The sequence below is a fragment of the Chiloscyllium punctatum genome, chromosome 12 (genome assembly GCF_047496795.1).
Source record: "Chiloscyllium punctatum isolate Juve2018m chromosome 12, sChiPun1.3, whole genome shotgun sequence".
NCBI classification, from domain to species: Eukaryota; Metazoa; Chordata; class Chondrichthyes; order Orectolobiformes; family Hemiscylliidae; genus Chiloscyllium; species Chiloscyllium punctatum.
In genome coordinates this window covers 6,325,058-6,343,849 of record NC_092750.1, presented here as the reverse complement: position 1 = coordinate 6,343,849, position 18,792 = coordinate 6,325,058, and the positions used below count along the sequence as shown (strand labels likewise).

Sequence of the window (18,792 nt, the reverse complement as noted above, 5' to 3'; positions counted from 1 at the left end):
AAGCATATGGACCTACATGGAATAGTGTAGGTTAGATGGGCTTCAGATTGGTATGACAGGTCGGCGCAACATCAAGGGCTGAAGGGCCTGTACTGCGCTGTAATGTTCTATGTTCTTTCGTCCAGTGTCATGCTCGACAGCAAATGTGGATTGAAAGATCATCATTTGGAAATCTAGGTTTGAAAGTGTTCAGAACTATGTATAGCTTGAGGTTTGATTTATATTTCTATATTTGTGTAAATAATTGCACTTTCATTTTAGATTACTTGTTAATATGCTGTCACGTTGTCTGGACATTTGGTTAAATGTATTTAAATGAAGCATTTAAAAATCCTTGAGGTGGAACCCTTCAGGGTTTTGGAAAGCAAGCATAGAAAAGAGGAATAAAATGGGCTGAGATCTAGCAACAAGATTGTATTGAGACAGACATAGACAAGTTTCCCTTTGGAAGGAGATCTTGCGGAGTTGCAGATTTCTTTGAAACAGAGAGAGAAGCAGGTCAGGGATAAAAGACATTTAAGATTGGCAGTGCTCACTGGTTTGGGCAGATGGAAAGTCTCAGGTTGTTCAAAAGTTAAGAGAAAAGCCCCAGGTACAGAAAGCGTTAAAGATTCCAGAAGCGTGTTTGGTGAGCCCAAAAGGAGCTCAGTGCTAACAGCTTAGCAGTCTCTTTAAATCATTCCAGTATTTTTAAAAACTAGCCATGCCCTAACTGCCTGATCATCAAGACCAAATCCTATTGCATTTTTGAGAAGAAAGGTGATTTATAATCAGAATTAAATAGTCCTTGCCATCTCCACTGCTCTCATTAGGTACTTCTCCTCTGAATTCCACAGGTATAAAATCGGTATTCTCATTCTTAGGATGTCAGAGTGATAGACATCCTATGGAACTGTTGAATGCATGAGTTTAAGAATCACACATTTGGAAGTAAGTGAGCTGTAACTTAAAGATCTTAGAGGAGACATTAAGTAGCGATTACAGCACTGAGCACATATAGAAACTTTTTAGAAAGAAACCAAGTACAGCTGTGCATGCTGAATATGGAACTTCAAAGGGGAAAATGGGTCACCCTTCAAATGTTGCTTGAGTGACGACAAGGTTGCTGTGAATAAAAAGATGGAATCTTTATGACATTTGAAATATGACTGTTTTGATTAGTTTGTATTTGATATAAAATATTTTGTTTTTCACCATGTGTAATCAACCTTGATGTTCCTTTTCAAAAAATATATTGGCAGCCTATTGTGAATATGTCCAGTGACTGCCTACCATTGCAAACAAATTATGGTTTAATCAAGCTAAGTTTCATACGGAGATCTGACTTGTCCCGAATTACAATCGGCTGGGATCATAACAGCAAAGCTTCTGAGCCACAGCAGGAGATGCCGAACAGTTGGTTACAAGGCACAAACCATTGACACCTAAGACACAAGATTGTAGGTATTAATATAAAGCACCTGAATGTAGAAATTCAGTACAATGATTAAATCTTCTCAAGTCATCACCTTAGAGGAACGGTTGGGTCAGAAAAATAACTGCAAAGAAATTACAATCTAAATTGAACAAGGTATTTTATATATAATTAGACAGAACAAGAGCACATAAATTTATTGCAAAACCATACCTGGGTAGATAAACAAACAAGCAATAATAGATGAATGCTGTTAAATAGCTCATGTAGAAACAGAGAAATCTAGAGGTCTTAGTAAAGTTGATGCTAGAGTTCAACCGGTGTAAAACAGCAACCAACACAAATAAAGAAACACATACAGAAGACTACAAATTAGAAGATGTGATGATCATACGTTAGTGCTCTAATTAAATAACACCTTAAACATCTCCAAGAAATGAGTAAAGCATTCAAAAGACCACCTAGAGAAGTAACAGGATGCTAATCCTCAGCAAGAAAAAGAACTGAAGAAAACTGGTCATTTCAGACCGGAAAGGAGGTAGAACATAGAACAGCACAGTAACATACCCTTCAGCCCACAATGTTGTAGTGAACATGGCGCCAAATTAAACAAATCCCTTCTGCCTGCCCTTGGTCCATATCCCTCCTTGATAGAACTGTACAGCAGAAAAGTCGGGAGAGGTGATCTCAAAGTTATGTTATATCAGAAATGTATTCTTCATTCAAGAGGTGAGCAATGTAGAATAAACTTTAATTAAAGAAGTGGAGGTAGAACCTGAGGAGTAATCTAAGAAACTGGTAACTGCTACAAATAAAGTTGTTGGAGGGAAAGGGGTGCTTTTAAACCTCTCTGTGTCAAATAACCATGTGTCCCATCCACAAACTCTTATCTCTTACATAGCTAGTTAACTAGTGAAATGTCACAATATTTCCTGTGCCTCTAACATTACACTGTCAATTGCTTTTTCTGCAAACTTTTAACCATCTTACTCAGGAATTTGGGCCCACTGGCTCCCTGCTCATGTATTTATCACATTCCATGTGAGGTAATTAAGCCTGAATTACTCACTTTCTTCTCACATTTGAGTTTGTTTCTGAGTTAATGATAAATAATCAGCAGTCAGTAGAGTGTAGGCAAATAGTTGGCAAGGAATTAAAACATACATAACCAACTTAAAACTCATTGAGATCATTCATAACATTCAGCAATTCAAAACACCATACACATATTATATCACAACAACCAGTTTTCAGATGCAGGGCAAACTAAAGATGCACTTGGTTGCAACATCCACGAGCCATTTTTGCCTTTAAGATTAAATACATGAAATGGAATTAAAGGATCAAATTTCGTTCTCCAGGGATTTCCTGAGCACCTAAGCGACTCAGAAACAGACCAAGAACAATGATTCATAGCAGTAGTATAGTGCTAAGCAGTACAGTACTACAGATTTTTAAACCAAACAGTTCAGCCACTGTTCTTTGGAACTCGCCCTAAAATTAGAGCTATTCTAAATTATATAACTTCCTACAAAAAACTGCCAGAATTTAGTGCTAAACTAACAGCTTTTTGACGGTTACAAGGTGCAAACAAAGAAATGCTTTAAAATATTCTACTCACCAATTGCTCGCCTGAAGTTTTCCATTAATACTTCAGTTTTCTTGATTTCAGTCGAATAAACTTCACTTCCCACCATGGGACAAAATGGGACTTTGTTTCCCAGCTCCTGTGCAATGGCCAGAGCTAAGGCCGTCTACAGCAATGAAAATAAAGCACATTCACTGAACACTCTTGTTCAGCATTAAAGAGGAAGGAGGCTAGGAGAGCAAATTAAACAATTTTATATTAAAAAAGGTTATTAAATCTTAACCAACGTTTTGAAAAACACAGAAACCAATGTCTCAGTGGGACAGTCCAAACAGTAATTCTCTCAAATGCTGAACTTCCTAATGAGAAAAATTTATAAAATATGAATTAGGAGGAGTAATGCTACTTAACCCCTTGAACCTTTTCTGCCTCTTCATAAGGTCATGGTGGATCTGATTACACCAGTCCTGTCTATGAGGTGTGATTTTTTGCAGCGTGGAGGAAATCAAGTCAGTGTGCGATTGTGAGAGAGACGAACATCCCAAGATGTCGGACGATGAGACTGGGAGTAGGAAGCCCGGAGTGGTCAGCAGAGAGAGCAGGAGCAAGCAGCCTGAAGCAGTGGCAGGAGCATGAACGGGCTGTACAGCAGCAAGAGCAGGCAGACCGAGACAGCTGCTGGTGAGAGAGAGTGCAGGAAGCCCGGGGCAGCTGTTGGCAGGAGCAGTCTGCAAGGCTAGGAGAGCAGGTGACCTGGGACAGCAATCAGGGAGTTGGAGCCCAGCATGGCTAGGCACTTATGGACTGTGGTGCTGAACATTCAACAGTGTTTCTTTGCTTTCTACGTTTTAGTAAGAAAGGACTGTAATGTTTGAGTTTTTAACCTTTTACCCAAGAGTCTGTACCTAGGTATCTTTGTACCTAAAATGGTGCCGTAAGTGGCAAAGTGTAAACTTTCACTGCACTTATGTGGGTACATGCAACACTAATTCTAATAACTTTTTACTCCCTTCTTTCTGAAGGATCAATTGCTACTTTAAAAGTATGTAAAGACTCCGTTCCCACCTTTTGTTTTGAGGGAGTTCTAAAGACTCGTGGTGTTCAGAAAATGGATGGCTTAAATGGGTGGTACCTGATTTTTAAACAATGACCCGTAGTTCTAGATTCTCCCACAAGACAACTCCTCAGGATCTTCTACGTTTCAAACAAGTTTCTTACTTGTCTACATTCCAGCAGATGCAAGTGTGGTCTGTCCAAACTTTCCTCGTAAGAAAACAAGCACCTTCCAGGTGTTAGTCGAACAAAGCTGAAAACTACTTCTAATGCACTTCTATGCTTCCTCTAGCTGTGGTCTCAAAAATGCCCCGTGCAGCTGAAGCAAAACTGAATTCTTTTGTATTCAATCCTCCTTGCAATAATCAACAATCAATAACAATAACATTGAGGAGGAATTCTTGATGTACATGGGATGGCTTTCTGGATCAGTACATTGAGGAACTAGAAAACAGACTGAATATTGTGTAATGAGAAAGGAATAATTGGCAATCTAGCCACGCAATGCACCTTGGAAAAAGTGATCATTACATGATGAATAAAATATAAAACGACATTGTTAATTTTGAGACCAGGGCACTGAATTTAAATAATGTAAACTATAATAATATGAGATACGAGCTGGCGACAATAAATTGTGAAGCATTACTTAAAAGGATGATAGTGGACAGGCAATGGCCAACACTTGAAGAATGCAGATGAACTACAACAATTATTCACTCCTGTCTGGCACAAAAACAAGCCTGGAAAGGTGGCCTGATAATGGCTAATAAGGAAAATTAGAGTTAATGTCACATCCAAGAAAGCATGGTACAAATTGTACAAAAAAAGCAACACACCTAAGGATTGGAGCAGTTAGATTTTAACAGAAAATTATAAAGGGATTAAGAGGGGAGAATACAGGACAAAGGTAAGTTCCCAGGGAACAGAAAAACTGATTATAAAAGCAGATATACAACAATGTGAAGAGAAAAAGATCAGCATAGACAAATGTAGGTCCCTTACATTCAGAAACGGGAAATTTTAATAAGCAACAAAGAAATGGCATACTATTTAAATACATAATAAAAATTGAAACAACTGTGGATGCTAGAAATCAGAAATAAAAACAGAAATTGCTGGAAAAGCTCAGCAGACGTGGCAGCATCTGTGCAGAGGAATCAGTGTTAATGTTTTGGGTCCAGTGACCCTTCAACAGAACTTTCTCAGTTCTGGCACCCGATTGCTGCTTTCAAGAGCTTGCAAAACAAGAAATGAAAGAAATATCACTGCTGTTCACCAATAAAATACACCCTGCCCTTGTAGTGCCAACATTCTCTTGCCACCTGATCCCCTCCACTGTCTCCAAATTGTCATGGCTGCTTGTCTGACCTTTACACTGGGCAATACTAGTCAGCAAGCCTATCTGCAACAAAATATGATATCTGACATGAGACTGCAAATACATTTACCATTATAAAGACATCTTTAATCCAATAGTATTTGCAACAATCTATTAAACAGGAAAGAAATCACAGAATTATTAACACTATTCACAACGTAACTAATTATTGAAATAGAAGCTGGGGACTATAGGAAAATTTAACAGCAGGATTAGGGAATTCAAGGGATGAGATTTAAATGGATCAATGATCATTATCCTTGACTTCCTAACTTTGTGAAATAACTGCAGAGACCACTATCCCTTCACCAAGTCAGTCTTTATTTACATGTGCACTGTACATGGTTGTAGCCAGCTAACTCAGAATCAGTCCCTAAAATGAGGAGACTCAGAATCTCCTGTTTTTTTAATTTTATTAAACAGTACGAAATATAGTTAACAATAAACAGAAAGCAGCAGTTCATTAAAAACCACATACAGTGAAAAGGGCAGCAAAGCCAAACCCCATCGTTCAACCAGTTTTCAGGGAAATGAGGACAAATCTCAAATCCCATTTCCATTCATCACAAAGTAACAAACAAGGACAAGACAGTGCAATCAAATCAGAAACAGTACATAGAACACAGACCCAATATAGCTAAAAAAAAAAGAAACCAGTCCGCACCACATACTGATCAGACCGTCCTTGGCTAGCCTTCCTGCAGGACAATCATCAGCCTTCCATTCTCCGGCCACCCTGCATACTGACTGACCCTCCCCAGGCCTGCTTTCCTCCAGGCTGTTTGTTGACCACCCAGCTCCCAGTCGCCCCTCGTACTGACCGGACTGCTCTGGGTCGCTTTCCTATGAGCTGGTTGTTGGCCTTCCGGTCTCTCCACCCTGTGTACTGACTGACCTTCCCTGGCTTGCTTTCCTCCGGCAAGGTCATCGGCCACTGGCCCCTGGTCACCCCGTATACTAACCAAACCACTCCGACCTGCTTTCCAGCTGTCGGGCTGTTGGCCTTCCAGCACCTGGCCGCCCCGCGTACTAACTGACCCTTTCTCCTGGCCAGCGTTCCTATGGACTGGCCATTGGCTGTCCAGTTCCCAGTCTTCTTGCGTACTGACCAGCCTGCCCTATACCAGCTTTCCTGCGAGGACGCTATCAGTTGCCTGGCCCTGCCTGCCCCGCATACTGTCAGGGTCCTCCCGGCCCACTTTCCTCCAGGCCAGTCATCGACCCTCCGGTCCCCAGCCAGTCCATGCACCAGCTGCCTCTCCCCCGAGCAGCTTCCCTACAGAAACGCTTTTAGCTGCCTAGCCCCCAGCCTCTCCCCAGACCCTCCCCAGCCAGCTTTCCCCCAGGCCAGTTATCGACCCTCCAGTTCCTGGCTGGCCCGTGTACTGATCTCCTTTTTAAAAACGTTATTAAACAGTATAAAATACAGTTCACAATAAACAGAATGCAGCAGTTCACAACAAAAACCACTATATACAGTTGAAAGGGCAGCAAAGCCAAACCCCAAACTTCAACAGTACATAGAACACAGACCCAATATAGATGTAAAAAAGACACCTGACACCAATCTGCACCACGTACTGATCAGACCGTCCTTGGCTAGCCTTCCTGCAAGACAGTCATCAGCCTTCCATTCTCCGGCCACCCTGCATACTGACCGACCCTCCCCAGGCCTGCTTTGCTCCATGCTGGTCACCGGTCACTCAGCTCCCAGTTGCCGTGTGTACTGACCGGACTATCCCAGGCCACTTTTATACAAGCTGAATGTTGGCCTTCCGGTCTCCAGTCACCCTGCGTACTGACTGACCCTCCCCAGCCCACTTTCCCCCACGCCAGTCATCGACCCTCCAACTCTCAGCTGCCCCATGTACTAGTCTCCTGTTTATTTTTTTTTTCTTTTTCTTTTTACTGATCCAACTCTCAAAAGGGAAAACACCAGAGTGGCCACACTTCTGTTTATATTTTTTCCCTATTTATTTATTTTTTAAAAACCCCACACTACCGCCTAACTGCGGTTATGAAAGGTTTTCTATAAATCACGAGTATAGTATATCCGTGGGTTCTCTTTTATCCGCAGCACATGTTGCTTCTTCAAAGAAATCTAATAAATGAGTAAAATATGTGTGTCACTGGCAGCAATTTCAATTCACTATGGGCAAAATCGTCAAGATATGCAGCAGGCACGAGCCAGCTTAATTCTTGATTCCACATGAATTGAATTTAGAAATTAAAATTGTACATTTTTCAACTGGATTAACTCCAGAAGAAGCAAACGCATGGAACTAAATGGATGCCAATTTGGAGAGGTCTCTCATTTATAGAATTAAAAAGGCAGTGAAGAGGAGGGAGGTGGCCAACCCCTTTAGCATTTCAAACATAGTTATCACTGAGCCAATTGGCAATTTACCTTGCCAGTTCCTGGGGGTCCAGCCAACAAAACAGCCCTGCCAGCCATTTTCTTACTTCTAATCAGTTCCACTATAATTCCACAAGCCTAGAGAAAACATGAGAGAAAGGACAAAGTCAATACTTTAAATTAGGACCATACCATGCCCATCACTTCCTAAGCTAAAAAAATATTATAATCAATGTCAATTTTCCCCCACATTAATGATTGGTATATTCTCTATTCTAAACTTGAGAGTTTGTCGGACTTCAGTCTCACATTAGTTAAAATTGATTCTATGTGATCCGTGTCACCTTTTAAAGAAAGGCGAAGGTAAACTATTATTAAATAAATTTAAATAATTAAAGACATTCTCAAGAAGATAAAATGGGAAATGTCATGTCTTAGTACAGAGAACATTAAAACATCAAAGACATAGAGAGTCACCAAAAGGCTAATGCAGTGCTGGTTGCATGATTTTAACTTTGTTCACCCCAGTCCAACACCAGCATCTCCACATCATGGCCTTTACATTACAGGAGTCGAAAAGTGAGGCACTGGAAAAGCACAGCCTGTCAGACAGCATCCGAGGAGTAGAAGAATCGACGTTTTGGACATAAGCCCTTCATCAGGAAAAGGGCTTTCGGGCTTATGCCCGAAACGTTGATTCTCCTTCTCCTCGGATGCTGTCTGACCAGCTGTGCTTTTCCAGTGCCTCACTTTTCGTCTCTGATCTCAGCATCTGCAGTTCTCACTTTCTCCTCCTTTACATTAGAGGAGTAGAATCACTGAATCAAACAAAGTAGAAAATTCTGAAACTTCATCCATAGTAAGTCAAATGGTGCGCAGGCTTACTCAGCCAACGAAGCAGCAATGATATGATTGTTTTATAGAGACTACCAAACAAGCATAAAATTTACTCCTGAATGGCATCGATTAATTACACATATCTGGGACTTCAGATGAGACACCATGTGCAGCCTGACAGCAGACCACAATGGGAGATGCCAATTGGCTAGAAGAGGCAAATTCGAGTCTTAGTTTGGAAACACTCCTGTAAAAAGCTCCTTGTAGGTCAGGAAAAGTAGGAGCACCAGCATACAGTATTTGGATTTCCCGAGCACCTTTATGCTTCAATCTCTCTTCACTGTTTAAAGTTGTCACAAACATACCAGCTGCTGAGCAGCAAATACAAGGCTGCATTTGAAAATCACCAATTTCATCCATGTCCCCTGCCAAAACAAAAAATGCTTGACTTTGTGCCCTGGGATTCCAGACCATGACCTTCATTTTGAGGGGGGAGGAAATGTGGAGAAGTGGGGAAAAAAAGAGGGAAGCAGATGGAGGGGAAGAAAAGTAGGGGATGGAGACAATGTGGAGTGGAGATGGGGAGTCCGAAGGAAGGACGAGGAGTTGGGAGGTGAGGAAAAGTGGGAAGGTGAGGCAAGTCGGGGTGAGGACATGGGAGGAATTGAGGGAGTTAACGAGGGGCAAATAGAGGGATTGAGGAGGGGGAAATTTGGGAGTGGAGAAGGGGGGGTGCAAACTGGGGAAGGGTTAGACAAAGATGAGCCAGTGGACATGATCTATTTGGATTTCCAGAAGGTCTTTGATAAGGTGCTGTACAGAAGGCTGCTAAATCAAATAAAAACCATGATGTAAGGATTATGGATAGAGGGTTGGACGACATGGAGAAAGCAGAGAGTAGGGATGAAGGAGTCTTTTTCAAGATGGCAGCTGATGTCCTGCAGTGGACTAGAGGACAACTATTCACTATGCATCAAGAATCAGGATGAAGGAACTGAAAATATTGTTGCTAAGTTTCCAGATGACACAAAGCTAGGTGGAAGGATAGGTAGTGTTGAGAAAGTGGCAAGGCTGCAGAAGGACTTGGGCAGGCTACAAGAGTGGGCAAAGAAGTGGCAGGTGGAATACAATGTGGAAAAGCGTGAGATTATGCACTTTGACAGGAAGAAACTATGTTTTCTAAATGGGGAAAGGCTTTGCAAATCTGAACCACAAAGCACTTGGGAGTCCTAGTTCAGGATTCTCTTAAGGTTAACATGTAGGTTCAGTTGGCAGATACAAAAGCAAATGAACTTTTAGCATTCATTTCAAGAAAGCTAGAATACAAGAGCAGGGATGTTAAGTTACAATATTTAAAAGGCATCTGGATGGGTATATATGAACAGCAAGGGTTTAGAGGGATATGGGCCAAATGCTGGTAAATGGGACTAGATTAATTTAGGATATGTGGTTGGCATATGTTGAAGGGTCTGTTTCCATGCTGTACATCTCTACAGACCATACTTGGAATATTGTGAGCAGTTTTGGGACCCGTAGCTAAACAAGGACATGCTGGCATTGGAGGTGGTCTAGTGGAAGTTTATAAGAATGATAACTAAAGAACTGCAGATGTTGGAAATCAGAAATTGCTGGAAAAACTCAACAGGCCTGGCAGCAGCTGTGGAGAGAAAGCAGAATTAATACCTTCAGAGATCTGAAGAAGGATCACTGGACCCAAATGTTAACTCTGCTTTCTCACATCAGGTGCTGTCAACCCTGCTGAGTTTTTGCAGCAATTTCTGATTTTTATTTTACAAAAATAATCAGAGGGATGAAGGTCTTGTCACGTGAGGAGTGGTTGAGGTCACTGGGGCTGTACTGAATGAAATTAGAAGGATTGGAGGGGCTCTGATTGAAACTTTCAGAAAACTAAGAGGTCTGGATAAAATGGATGTGGAGAAGATATTTCCACTAGTAGGAAACACTTGTTCCCGAGGGTCCAGCCTCCGAGTGAAGGGCAACCCTTTTGAACTGAGATGGAGGGAATTTCTTCAGCTAGAGGGCAGTGAATCTGTAGAACTCCTAGAACTGTATTCCTATAAGTTATTGGAGCACAAATAGGCCATTCAGAGTCAAAACATGTGGCGCTGGAAAAGCACAGCAGATCGGGCAGCATCTGTGGAGCAGGAGAATCAATGTTTTCGGCACATGCCCTTAATCAGGGAGGTGTGGGGGACTGAGAGATAAATAGAAGGGTTGCGGGAGGGGCAGGAAGGTAGCTGGGAAGGCAATAGGTAGATGGAGTGGGGGATGATAAGTCAAAGAGAAGGGTGCAGATAGGTGGGAAGGAGGATGGACAGGTTGGACAGTTCAAGAGGGCAGTGCCGAGTTGGAGGATCAGACCTGAAATAAGGTTGGGGGAGGGGAGATAAGGAAACTGGTGGGGTCGATGTTGATGCCGTGTGGTTGAAGGGTCCCAAGGTGGAACATGAGGCCCAGGACTTGCATGTCCTTGGGGGAAGTTGAAGTGGTCATCCACAGGGCGGTGGGGTTGGTTAGTGCGGGTGTCCCGGAGATGTTCCCTGAAACATTCTACAAGTTGACGTCCTGTCTCCCCAACTCACCTTTCCACTCCACCAAGAACATGCAAGTCAATAGACAACAGACAACAGGTGCAGGAGTAGGCCATTCTGCCCTTCGAGCCTGCACCACCATTCAATATGATCATGGCTGATCATCCTTAATCAGTATCCTGTTCCTGCCTTATCTCCATAACCCTTGATTCCACAATCCTTGAGAGCTCTATCCAACTCTTAAATGAATCCAGAGAGTGGGCCTCCACTGCCCTCTGGGGAAGAGCATTCCACATAGCCACCACTCTCTGGGTGAAGACGTTTCTCCTCATCTGTCCTAAATGGTCAACCCAGTATTTTTAAGCTGTGTCCTCTGGTTCGGCACTCACCCATCAGCGGAAACATGTTTCCTGCAGCCAGAGTGTCCAAACCTTTAATAATCTTTTATGTCTCAATCAGATCCCCTCTCAGTCTTCTAAACTCAAGGGTATACAAGCCCAGTCGCTCCAGTCTTTCAGTGTTAAGGTAATCCTGCCATTCCAGGAATTGACCTCGTGAACCTACGCTGCACTCCCTCAATAGCCAGAATATCTTTCCTCAAATTTGGAGACCAGACCTGCACACAGTACTCCAGGTATGGTCCCATCAGGGCCCTGAACAGCTGCAGAAGAACCCCTTTGCTTCTATACTCAATCCCTCGTTATGAAGGCCAGCATGCTATTAGCCGTCTTCACTACCTGCTGTACCTGCATGCTTACCTTCATTGACTGGTGTACAAGAACAACCAGATCTCTCCGTACTGCCCCTTTACCTGAACTGATTTCATTTAGGTAGTAATCTGTCTTCCTGTTCTTGCCACCAAAGTGGATAACCATACATTTGTCCACATTAAACTGCATCTGCCATGCATCTGACCACTCACCTAACTTGTCCAGGTCACCCTGTAATCTCCTAACATCCTCATCACATTTCACCCTGCCACCCAGCTTAATACCATCAGCAAATTTGCTAATGTTATTACTAGTATCATCTTCTATTTCATTAACATATATTGTAAAAAGCTGTGGTCCCAGTACTGATCCCTGCGGTACCCCACTGGTCACTGCCTGCCATTCCAAAATGGAGCCGTTTATCACTATTCTTTGTTTCCTATCAGCCAACCAACTTTCAATCCAAGTTAGTACTTTGCCCCCAATACCATGCACCCTAATTTTGCCCACTAACCTCCGATGTGGGACTTTATCAAAAGCTTTCTGAAAGACCAGATACACCACATCTACTGGATCTCCCTCATCCATCTTCAGAGTTACATCCTCAAAAAAATTCCAGAAGATTAGTCAAGCATGATTTTCCCCTTCATAAATCCATGCTGACTCTCACCTATCCTGTTACTACTATCCACATGTGTCGTAATTTCATCCTTTATAATAAACTCCAGCATCTTTCCCACCACTGAGGTCAGACTAACTGGTCTATAATTTCCTGCTTTCTCTCTCCCACCTTTCTTAAAAAGTGGTATAACATTAGCCACCCTCCAATCTGCAGGAACGGATCCTGAATCTATCGAACTCTGGAAAATAATCACCAACGCATCCACGATTTCCCGAGCCACCTCCTTCAGTACCCTGGGATGTAGACCATCAGTCCCCGGAGACTTATCAACCTTCAGACCCAACAGTCTCTCCAACATCAATTCCTGGCAAATATAAATTCCCTTCAGTTCAGGTCCTTCAGCCACTGTTACCTCAGGGAGATTGCTTGTGTCTTCCCAAGTGAACACAGATCTGAAGTACCCATTTAATTCTTCTGCCATTTCTTTGTTCCCCATAATATATTCCCCTGTTTCTGTCTCCAAGGGCCCAATTTTAGTCTTAACCATTTTTTTCCCTTTCACATACATAAAAAAACTTTTACTATCCTCCTTTATATTATTGGCCAGTTTACCTTCGTACCTCATTTTTTTTCCTGCATATTTCCTTCTTAGTAATCCTCTGTTGTTCTTTAAAAGATTCCCAGTCCTCCGTTTTCCCACTCATCTTTGCTATGTTATACTTGTTCTCTTTTAACTTTATATGTTTCTTAACTTCCCTCGTCAGCCACGGCCACCACTGCCTCCTCCTAGAATCTTTCTTCCTTTTTGGAATGAACTGATCCTGTATCTTCTGCATTACACACAGAAATATCTGCCATTGTTCCTCCACTGTCATCCCTAATAAGGTATTGCACCACTGAACTTTGGCCAGCTCCTCCCTCATAGCTCCATAGTTCCCTTTATTCAACAGAAATATTGTCACTCCCGATTGTACCCTCTCCCTTGCAGATTGAAGCTTATTGTATTATGGTCACTACTTCCCAATGGCTCCTTCACTTCAAGGCCCCTGACCAATTCTGGTTCGTTGCACAATACCAGATCCAGAATTGCCTTCTCCCTGGTCGGCTCCAGCACCAGCTGTTCTAAGAATCCATCTCTGAGGCACTCCACAAAGTCTCTTTCTTGAGGTCCAAACCATCCTGATTCTCCCAGTCTCCCTGCATGTTGAAATCCCCCATAATAACTGTAGTAACATCTTTGCGACAGGCCAATTTCAGCTCCTGATTCAACTTACATCCAACATCCAGACTACTGTTTGGGGGCCTGTGGATAACTCCCAAGAGGGTCTTTTTACCCTTAGTGTTTCGAAGCTCTATCCACACTGACTCTACATCCCCTGATTTTAGGTCCCCCCCGCGCATGGGACTGAATATCATCCCTTACCAACATGGCCACCCCACCCCCTCTGCCTGTCAGTCTGTCCTTACAATAGCACGTGTAGCCTTGAATATTCATTTCCCAGGCCCTGTCCATTGAAGTCACGTCTCAGTTATCCCCACAATATTGTAGCTGCCAATTTCCAAAAGAGCCTCAAGCTCATCCATCTTATTTCTAATGCTTCGTGAATTCATATATAGTATTTTTAATTTGTTACTGCCCTCACCCTTCCTATCAACTCCTGTTTCACTCAACCTTACAGCATGATCCCTTTCTGAGTTTTCTGCCTCATTGATACCGTTGTCTTTCTTGACTTCCCTTGTTCTAACTTTCCCTCCAATTTCCTTCTTAAACATTCAGTTTGTCCCTTCCCCCCTGCTATTTAGTTTAAACGTAGCTGTGTTGCAGTAGCAAACCTGCCTGCCAGAATGCTGGTCCCCAACCTATTAAGGTGCAAACCGTCTCTCTTGTAGAATTTATGCTTACCACAAAACATACCCCAGTGATCCAAGAATTTAAATCCTTGCTTCCTGCACCAGTTCCCCAGCCACACGTTCAAGTTCATTATCTCCCTGTTCCTGGCCTCACCAGCCCGAGGAACTGGAAGCAAACCGGAGATAACCACCTTGGACGACCTGCTTTTCAGCCTTCTTCCTAGTTCTCCAAAGTCCCGCTGTAGTATGTTCCTCCTCTTCTTCCCGACATCATTTGTGCCGACATGTACCACCACCTCTGGCTCTTCACCTTCGTCCTTCAGGATTTCCTGCACTCTGTGATGTCTTTAACCCTGGCACCAGGAAGGCAACACACTATCCTTAAGTCCCATCTGCTGCCACAAAAACCCCGGTCAGTTCCTCTCACTATGGAGTCCCCTATTACCACGGCTCTATGCGATGTCCGACTCTTCCGCTCTTCCTCCACGCCAACTTTTGATTGACAGACCTGGCCGCCTCGCGGACTGGCAGTGTCATCGGTCTCTACTGTTTCCAAAAGATTCAATTTGTTCCTCACAGGTTCTTCCCCCGGGGTCTCTTGCACTTGCCTCCTCTCTGCCTTCTTCATCGTCTGCTCTCTTCTGGTACGATTGGTGTAATAACCTCGCTAAAGGTCTTGTCCAGAAAGATCTCCTTCTCTCGGATGAGCCTAAGGTCCTCGAGTTCTTTCATCAGTGCTGTGATATGCTCTGTCAGTAGCTGAACGTGCACACACTTTCCACACTTATACGAGCCAGACACACCAGGGTCGTTGATCTCCCACATCAAGCACATGGGCAGTCATGTCTTCACCCTCTTCAACTGTGGCGTAATCACTTCACTCAACCTCCTTGTCAAAGACTCTTGAGCTAAAGCCTCACTCTTCAATCCACAGGAACTTCCTTGGACCCTCTTTTTGGGGCAAGTCTGTGGACTTTTAATTTTAGGTTGGAGGAGGAAGGTGGGAGGGAGGCCCTACTTTGTTGGACCTGGGGTTTAGAACACACCCACTCAAATAACAATCACTTACCTTCCCGACCGGCTTTGCGGTCCAACTTCACTTCCGCTCCTCTCTGATGCGAAAAGTCCTGGGCCTCATGTTCCACCTTGGGACCTTCCAACCACATGGCATCAACTTGACTTCACTAGTTTCCTAATCTGCCCTCCCCCCATGTCATCCCAGATCCAACTCAGCACCACCCTTTTGAACTGTCCCACCTGTCCATTCTTCTTCCCACCTATCTATTCCACACTATCACAATTACTCCCCACCTATAGACTGATAAGCAACAGTAGTAGACTCAACAATTCTCATTCGCTTGGGTGAACTGGTCCTCACCCCTAACAATTTCTCCTTCAAATCCTCCCACTTCCTCCAGAGCACAGGGGTAGCCATGGGCACCAACATGGGCCCCAGCTATGCCTGTTTCTTTGTCGGCCACGTAGAACAGTCTATTTTCTGCCGTTACACTGGCATCACTCCCCACCTCTTCCTCTGCTACATTGATGACTGCATCGGCACCACCTTGTGCTCCCGTGAGGAGGCTGAGCAGTTCACCAACTTCACCAACACATTCCACCCCGACCTTAAATTCACCTCGACCATCTCTGAAATCTCCCTTCCTGGACCGCTCCATCTCCATTAATGACAACCGACTTGACACTGACACTTTTTCACAAACCCACCGACTCCCACAGCTACCTGGATTATACCTCTTCCAGCACCACTAATCCAGAATCTGGTTTCCAGCATCTGCAGTCATTGTTTTTACCTCTTTTACACCTCTTCCCACCCTACCTCCTACAAAAATGCCATCCCATATTCCTAATTACTCTGCTTCTGCTGTATCTGCTCCCAGGAGGACCAGTTTCTCCACAGAACACACCAGATGGCCTCCTTCTTTAGAGGTCGCAATATCCCTTCTCACGTGGTTGAGGATGCCTTCCAACGCACCTCCGCCCTCAAACTCCACCCTCCAACCGTAACAAGTACAGAACACCCCCCCCCGCGGTCCTCACTTTCCACCCTACCAACCTTCACATTAACCGCATCATCCGCCGACATTTCTGCCACCTCCAAATGGACCCCACCACCAGAAATATATTTCCCTCTCCACCCCTTTCCGCAAAGACCATTCCCTCTGTGACTATCTGGTCAGGTCCACGCTCGCCCCCCCCCAACAAACCACCCTCCCATCTTGGCACCCTTCCCTGCCACTGCAGGAATTGCCAAACCTGTGCCCACACCTCCTCTCTCACCTCCATCCAAGGCCCCAAAGGAGCCTTCCACATCCAAAGTTTCACCTGCACGTCCACCAATGTCATTTATTGTATCCATTGCTCCCAACGCAATCTCCTCTACATTGGGGAGACTGGATGCCTGCTCGCAGAGCGATTCAGGGAACATTGCCGGGAAACCATCACCAATCAACCCCACCGCCCCGTGGCCCAACATTTCAACTCCCTCTCCCACTCTGCCAAGGACATGGAGGTCCTGGGTCTCCTCCACCACTGCTCCCTCACCACCCTATGCCTGGAGGAAGAACATCTCATCTTCCGCCTCAGAACACTTCAACCCCAGGGCATCAGTGTGGACCTCTCCAGTTTCCTCATTTCCCCTCCCCCCACTTTACCCCAGTTCCAAACTTCCAGCTCAGCACTGTCATGACCAGTCCTACCTGCCAATCTCTCTCTTCCCACCGATCTGCTCCACCCTCTCCTCTGACCTATCACTTCCATCCCCACCCTCATTTACCTATTGTACTCTTTGCTGCCTTCTCCTCAGCCCCCGTCCTTACCTCTCCACCCTGGAGGCTCCTGATGAAGGGCTTTTGCCCGAAACATCGATTTTCCTGCACCTCGGATGCTGCCTGACCCGATCTGCTGTGCTTTTCTAGTACCACTCTAATCTAAACTCTCACCAACTTTAAGGGCATTCAAATGGCCAGTGGATAGGCACACGGACAAGAATGTAATACTGTAGGCTAGGTGGGCTTCAGATTGGTTTCACAGGTCAGCACGACATCAAGGGCCAAATGGCCTGTACGGCACTGCAGTGTTTATATTCCATCGCCTTCCCAGATACCTTCCACCCACACCCTCTCCATTTATCTCTCAGTTCCCTTTCCACATTCCTGATGAAGGGCTGGCGTCCTAAACATCGACCCTCCTGCTCCTCGGATGCTGCCTGACCTGCTGTGCTTTTCCAGCACCACACTTGTGGACTCTGACTCTCCAGCATCTGTAGCCCTCACTTTGTACTGTATTCTCATAAGTTAGAGGAGCACAATTAGTCCATTCAGCCCATCAGGTCCTGGTCTTGTGGATTGGAGATCACCTGCTTCCTCTAAGCCCCATGCTGGGGCTGGGGGCTGAAGGCTGGGGGAGGAGGTGGCTGGGGGGGGGGGGGGGGGGGGGGAGAGGAGGTGGCTGGGGGGGGGGGGGGGCTGGAGGCCGGAGGCTGGAGGAGGCTGGGGGCTGGGGGCTCGGTCTCGGCTCTCACTCACCTCCCTGGCGTTCTCCTGGCCCACCAGGCCGGCGGCCGCCACCTTGGCCTGCCCATTCTCGTCCAAGCCGAGCCCCTTCACATGGCTATGGCTGGCGATCCGCTGGGTCTTGGTGGTGCTCTTGACCTCCTCAATCTTCATGGTTAACGGTCAGTGTACAGTCCGCTCCCCGTTCCGGTACAGGCCCAAGCCTCAACCTCCTCCTCGCTCAGAGCCCGCGGCGCGTGTTACCAAGCGGCGACACCGCTCTCGCCGACCAACGTCGGTTCCCTTCGCCGATTGGACAGACATCGCGTCAATCATCGTACCCCACGCCTCTATTGGTTAAAAGGGCCATCCATCATAGCAACACCCAACCAGCAAGCTCGGTGGGCAGGGACGCCCGGTCGGTCGCTAAGGGGAGGACCCCTGCTGGCGGAAGCACGGCGTTCCTGTCGTGCTATTGGCTGTCCGTTGCGCATTCTCAATCCCCATTGGATGTTATTGCTGACAATCATAAGACATAAGGAAAAGATTACCATGAGCTCACCTCATGTTCAAAGTTTATTAAATTTAAAAAAGATAAAAAAGAAATCACAACATATATGTTATTTTTGCCCTAATATTTTGAAAGTCACATTTCTAATTTTAAGGTTTTCCACCTGAGTATAATTTAAAATAATACTTTTAAATAAATTTAAACACAGGTTTTAACATGTACAAACAATTTGGGATGCAGAAACAACTATTTAAAATATCAGTTAGATTCTAATGCATATTCAATGCAGATCTTGAGGATAAGGTAAGCGATATTTAATGATTTCAAAACAAAATTGGATAGACAAAGAAAATCGACTAATTTTTACAGGGATACAGTGGGTTTGATTGCTCACTGAAGGACAGA

The 18,792-nt window shown here is 44.6% G+C and overlaps 1 protein-coding gene across 1 annotated transcript in view; it reads right to left on the bottom strand.

Annotated features, from left to right (window-relative positions):
- Positions 1 to 18,168, bottom strand: part of ruvbl1 (RuvB-like AAA ATPase 1) — a 75,266-nt gene extending 57,098 nt beyond the window's left edge. The window contains exons 1-3 of the mRNA XM_072581796.1: positions 17,910 to 18,168; positions 7,844 to 7,930; positions 3,036 to 3,168 (exon numbers count right to left, since the gene is read on the bottom strand). Coding sequence (XP_072437897.1) covers positions 3,036 to 3,168; positions 7,844 to 7,930; positions 17,910 to 18,050 — 361 coding nt within the window. The 5' untranslated portion in view covers positions 18,051 to 18,168. The remainder of the gene's footprint in view (positions 1 to 3,035; positions 3,169 to 7,843; positions 7,931 to 17,909) is intronic.
- Positions 18,169 to 18,792: the final 624 nt, after the last annotated feature.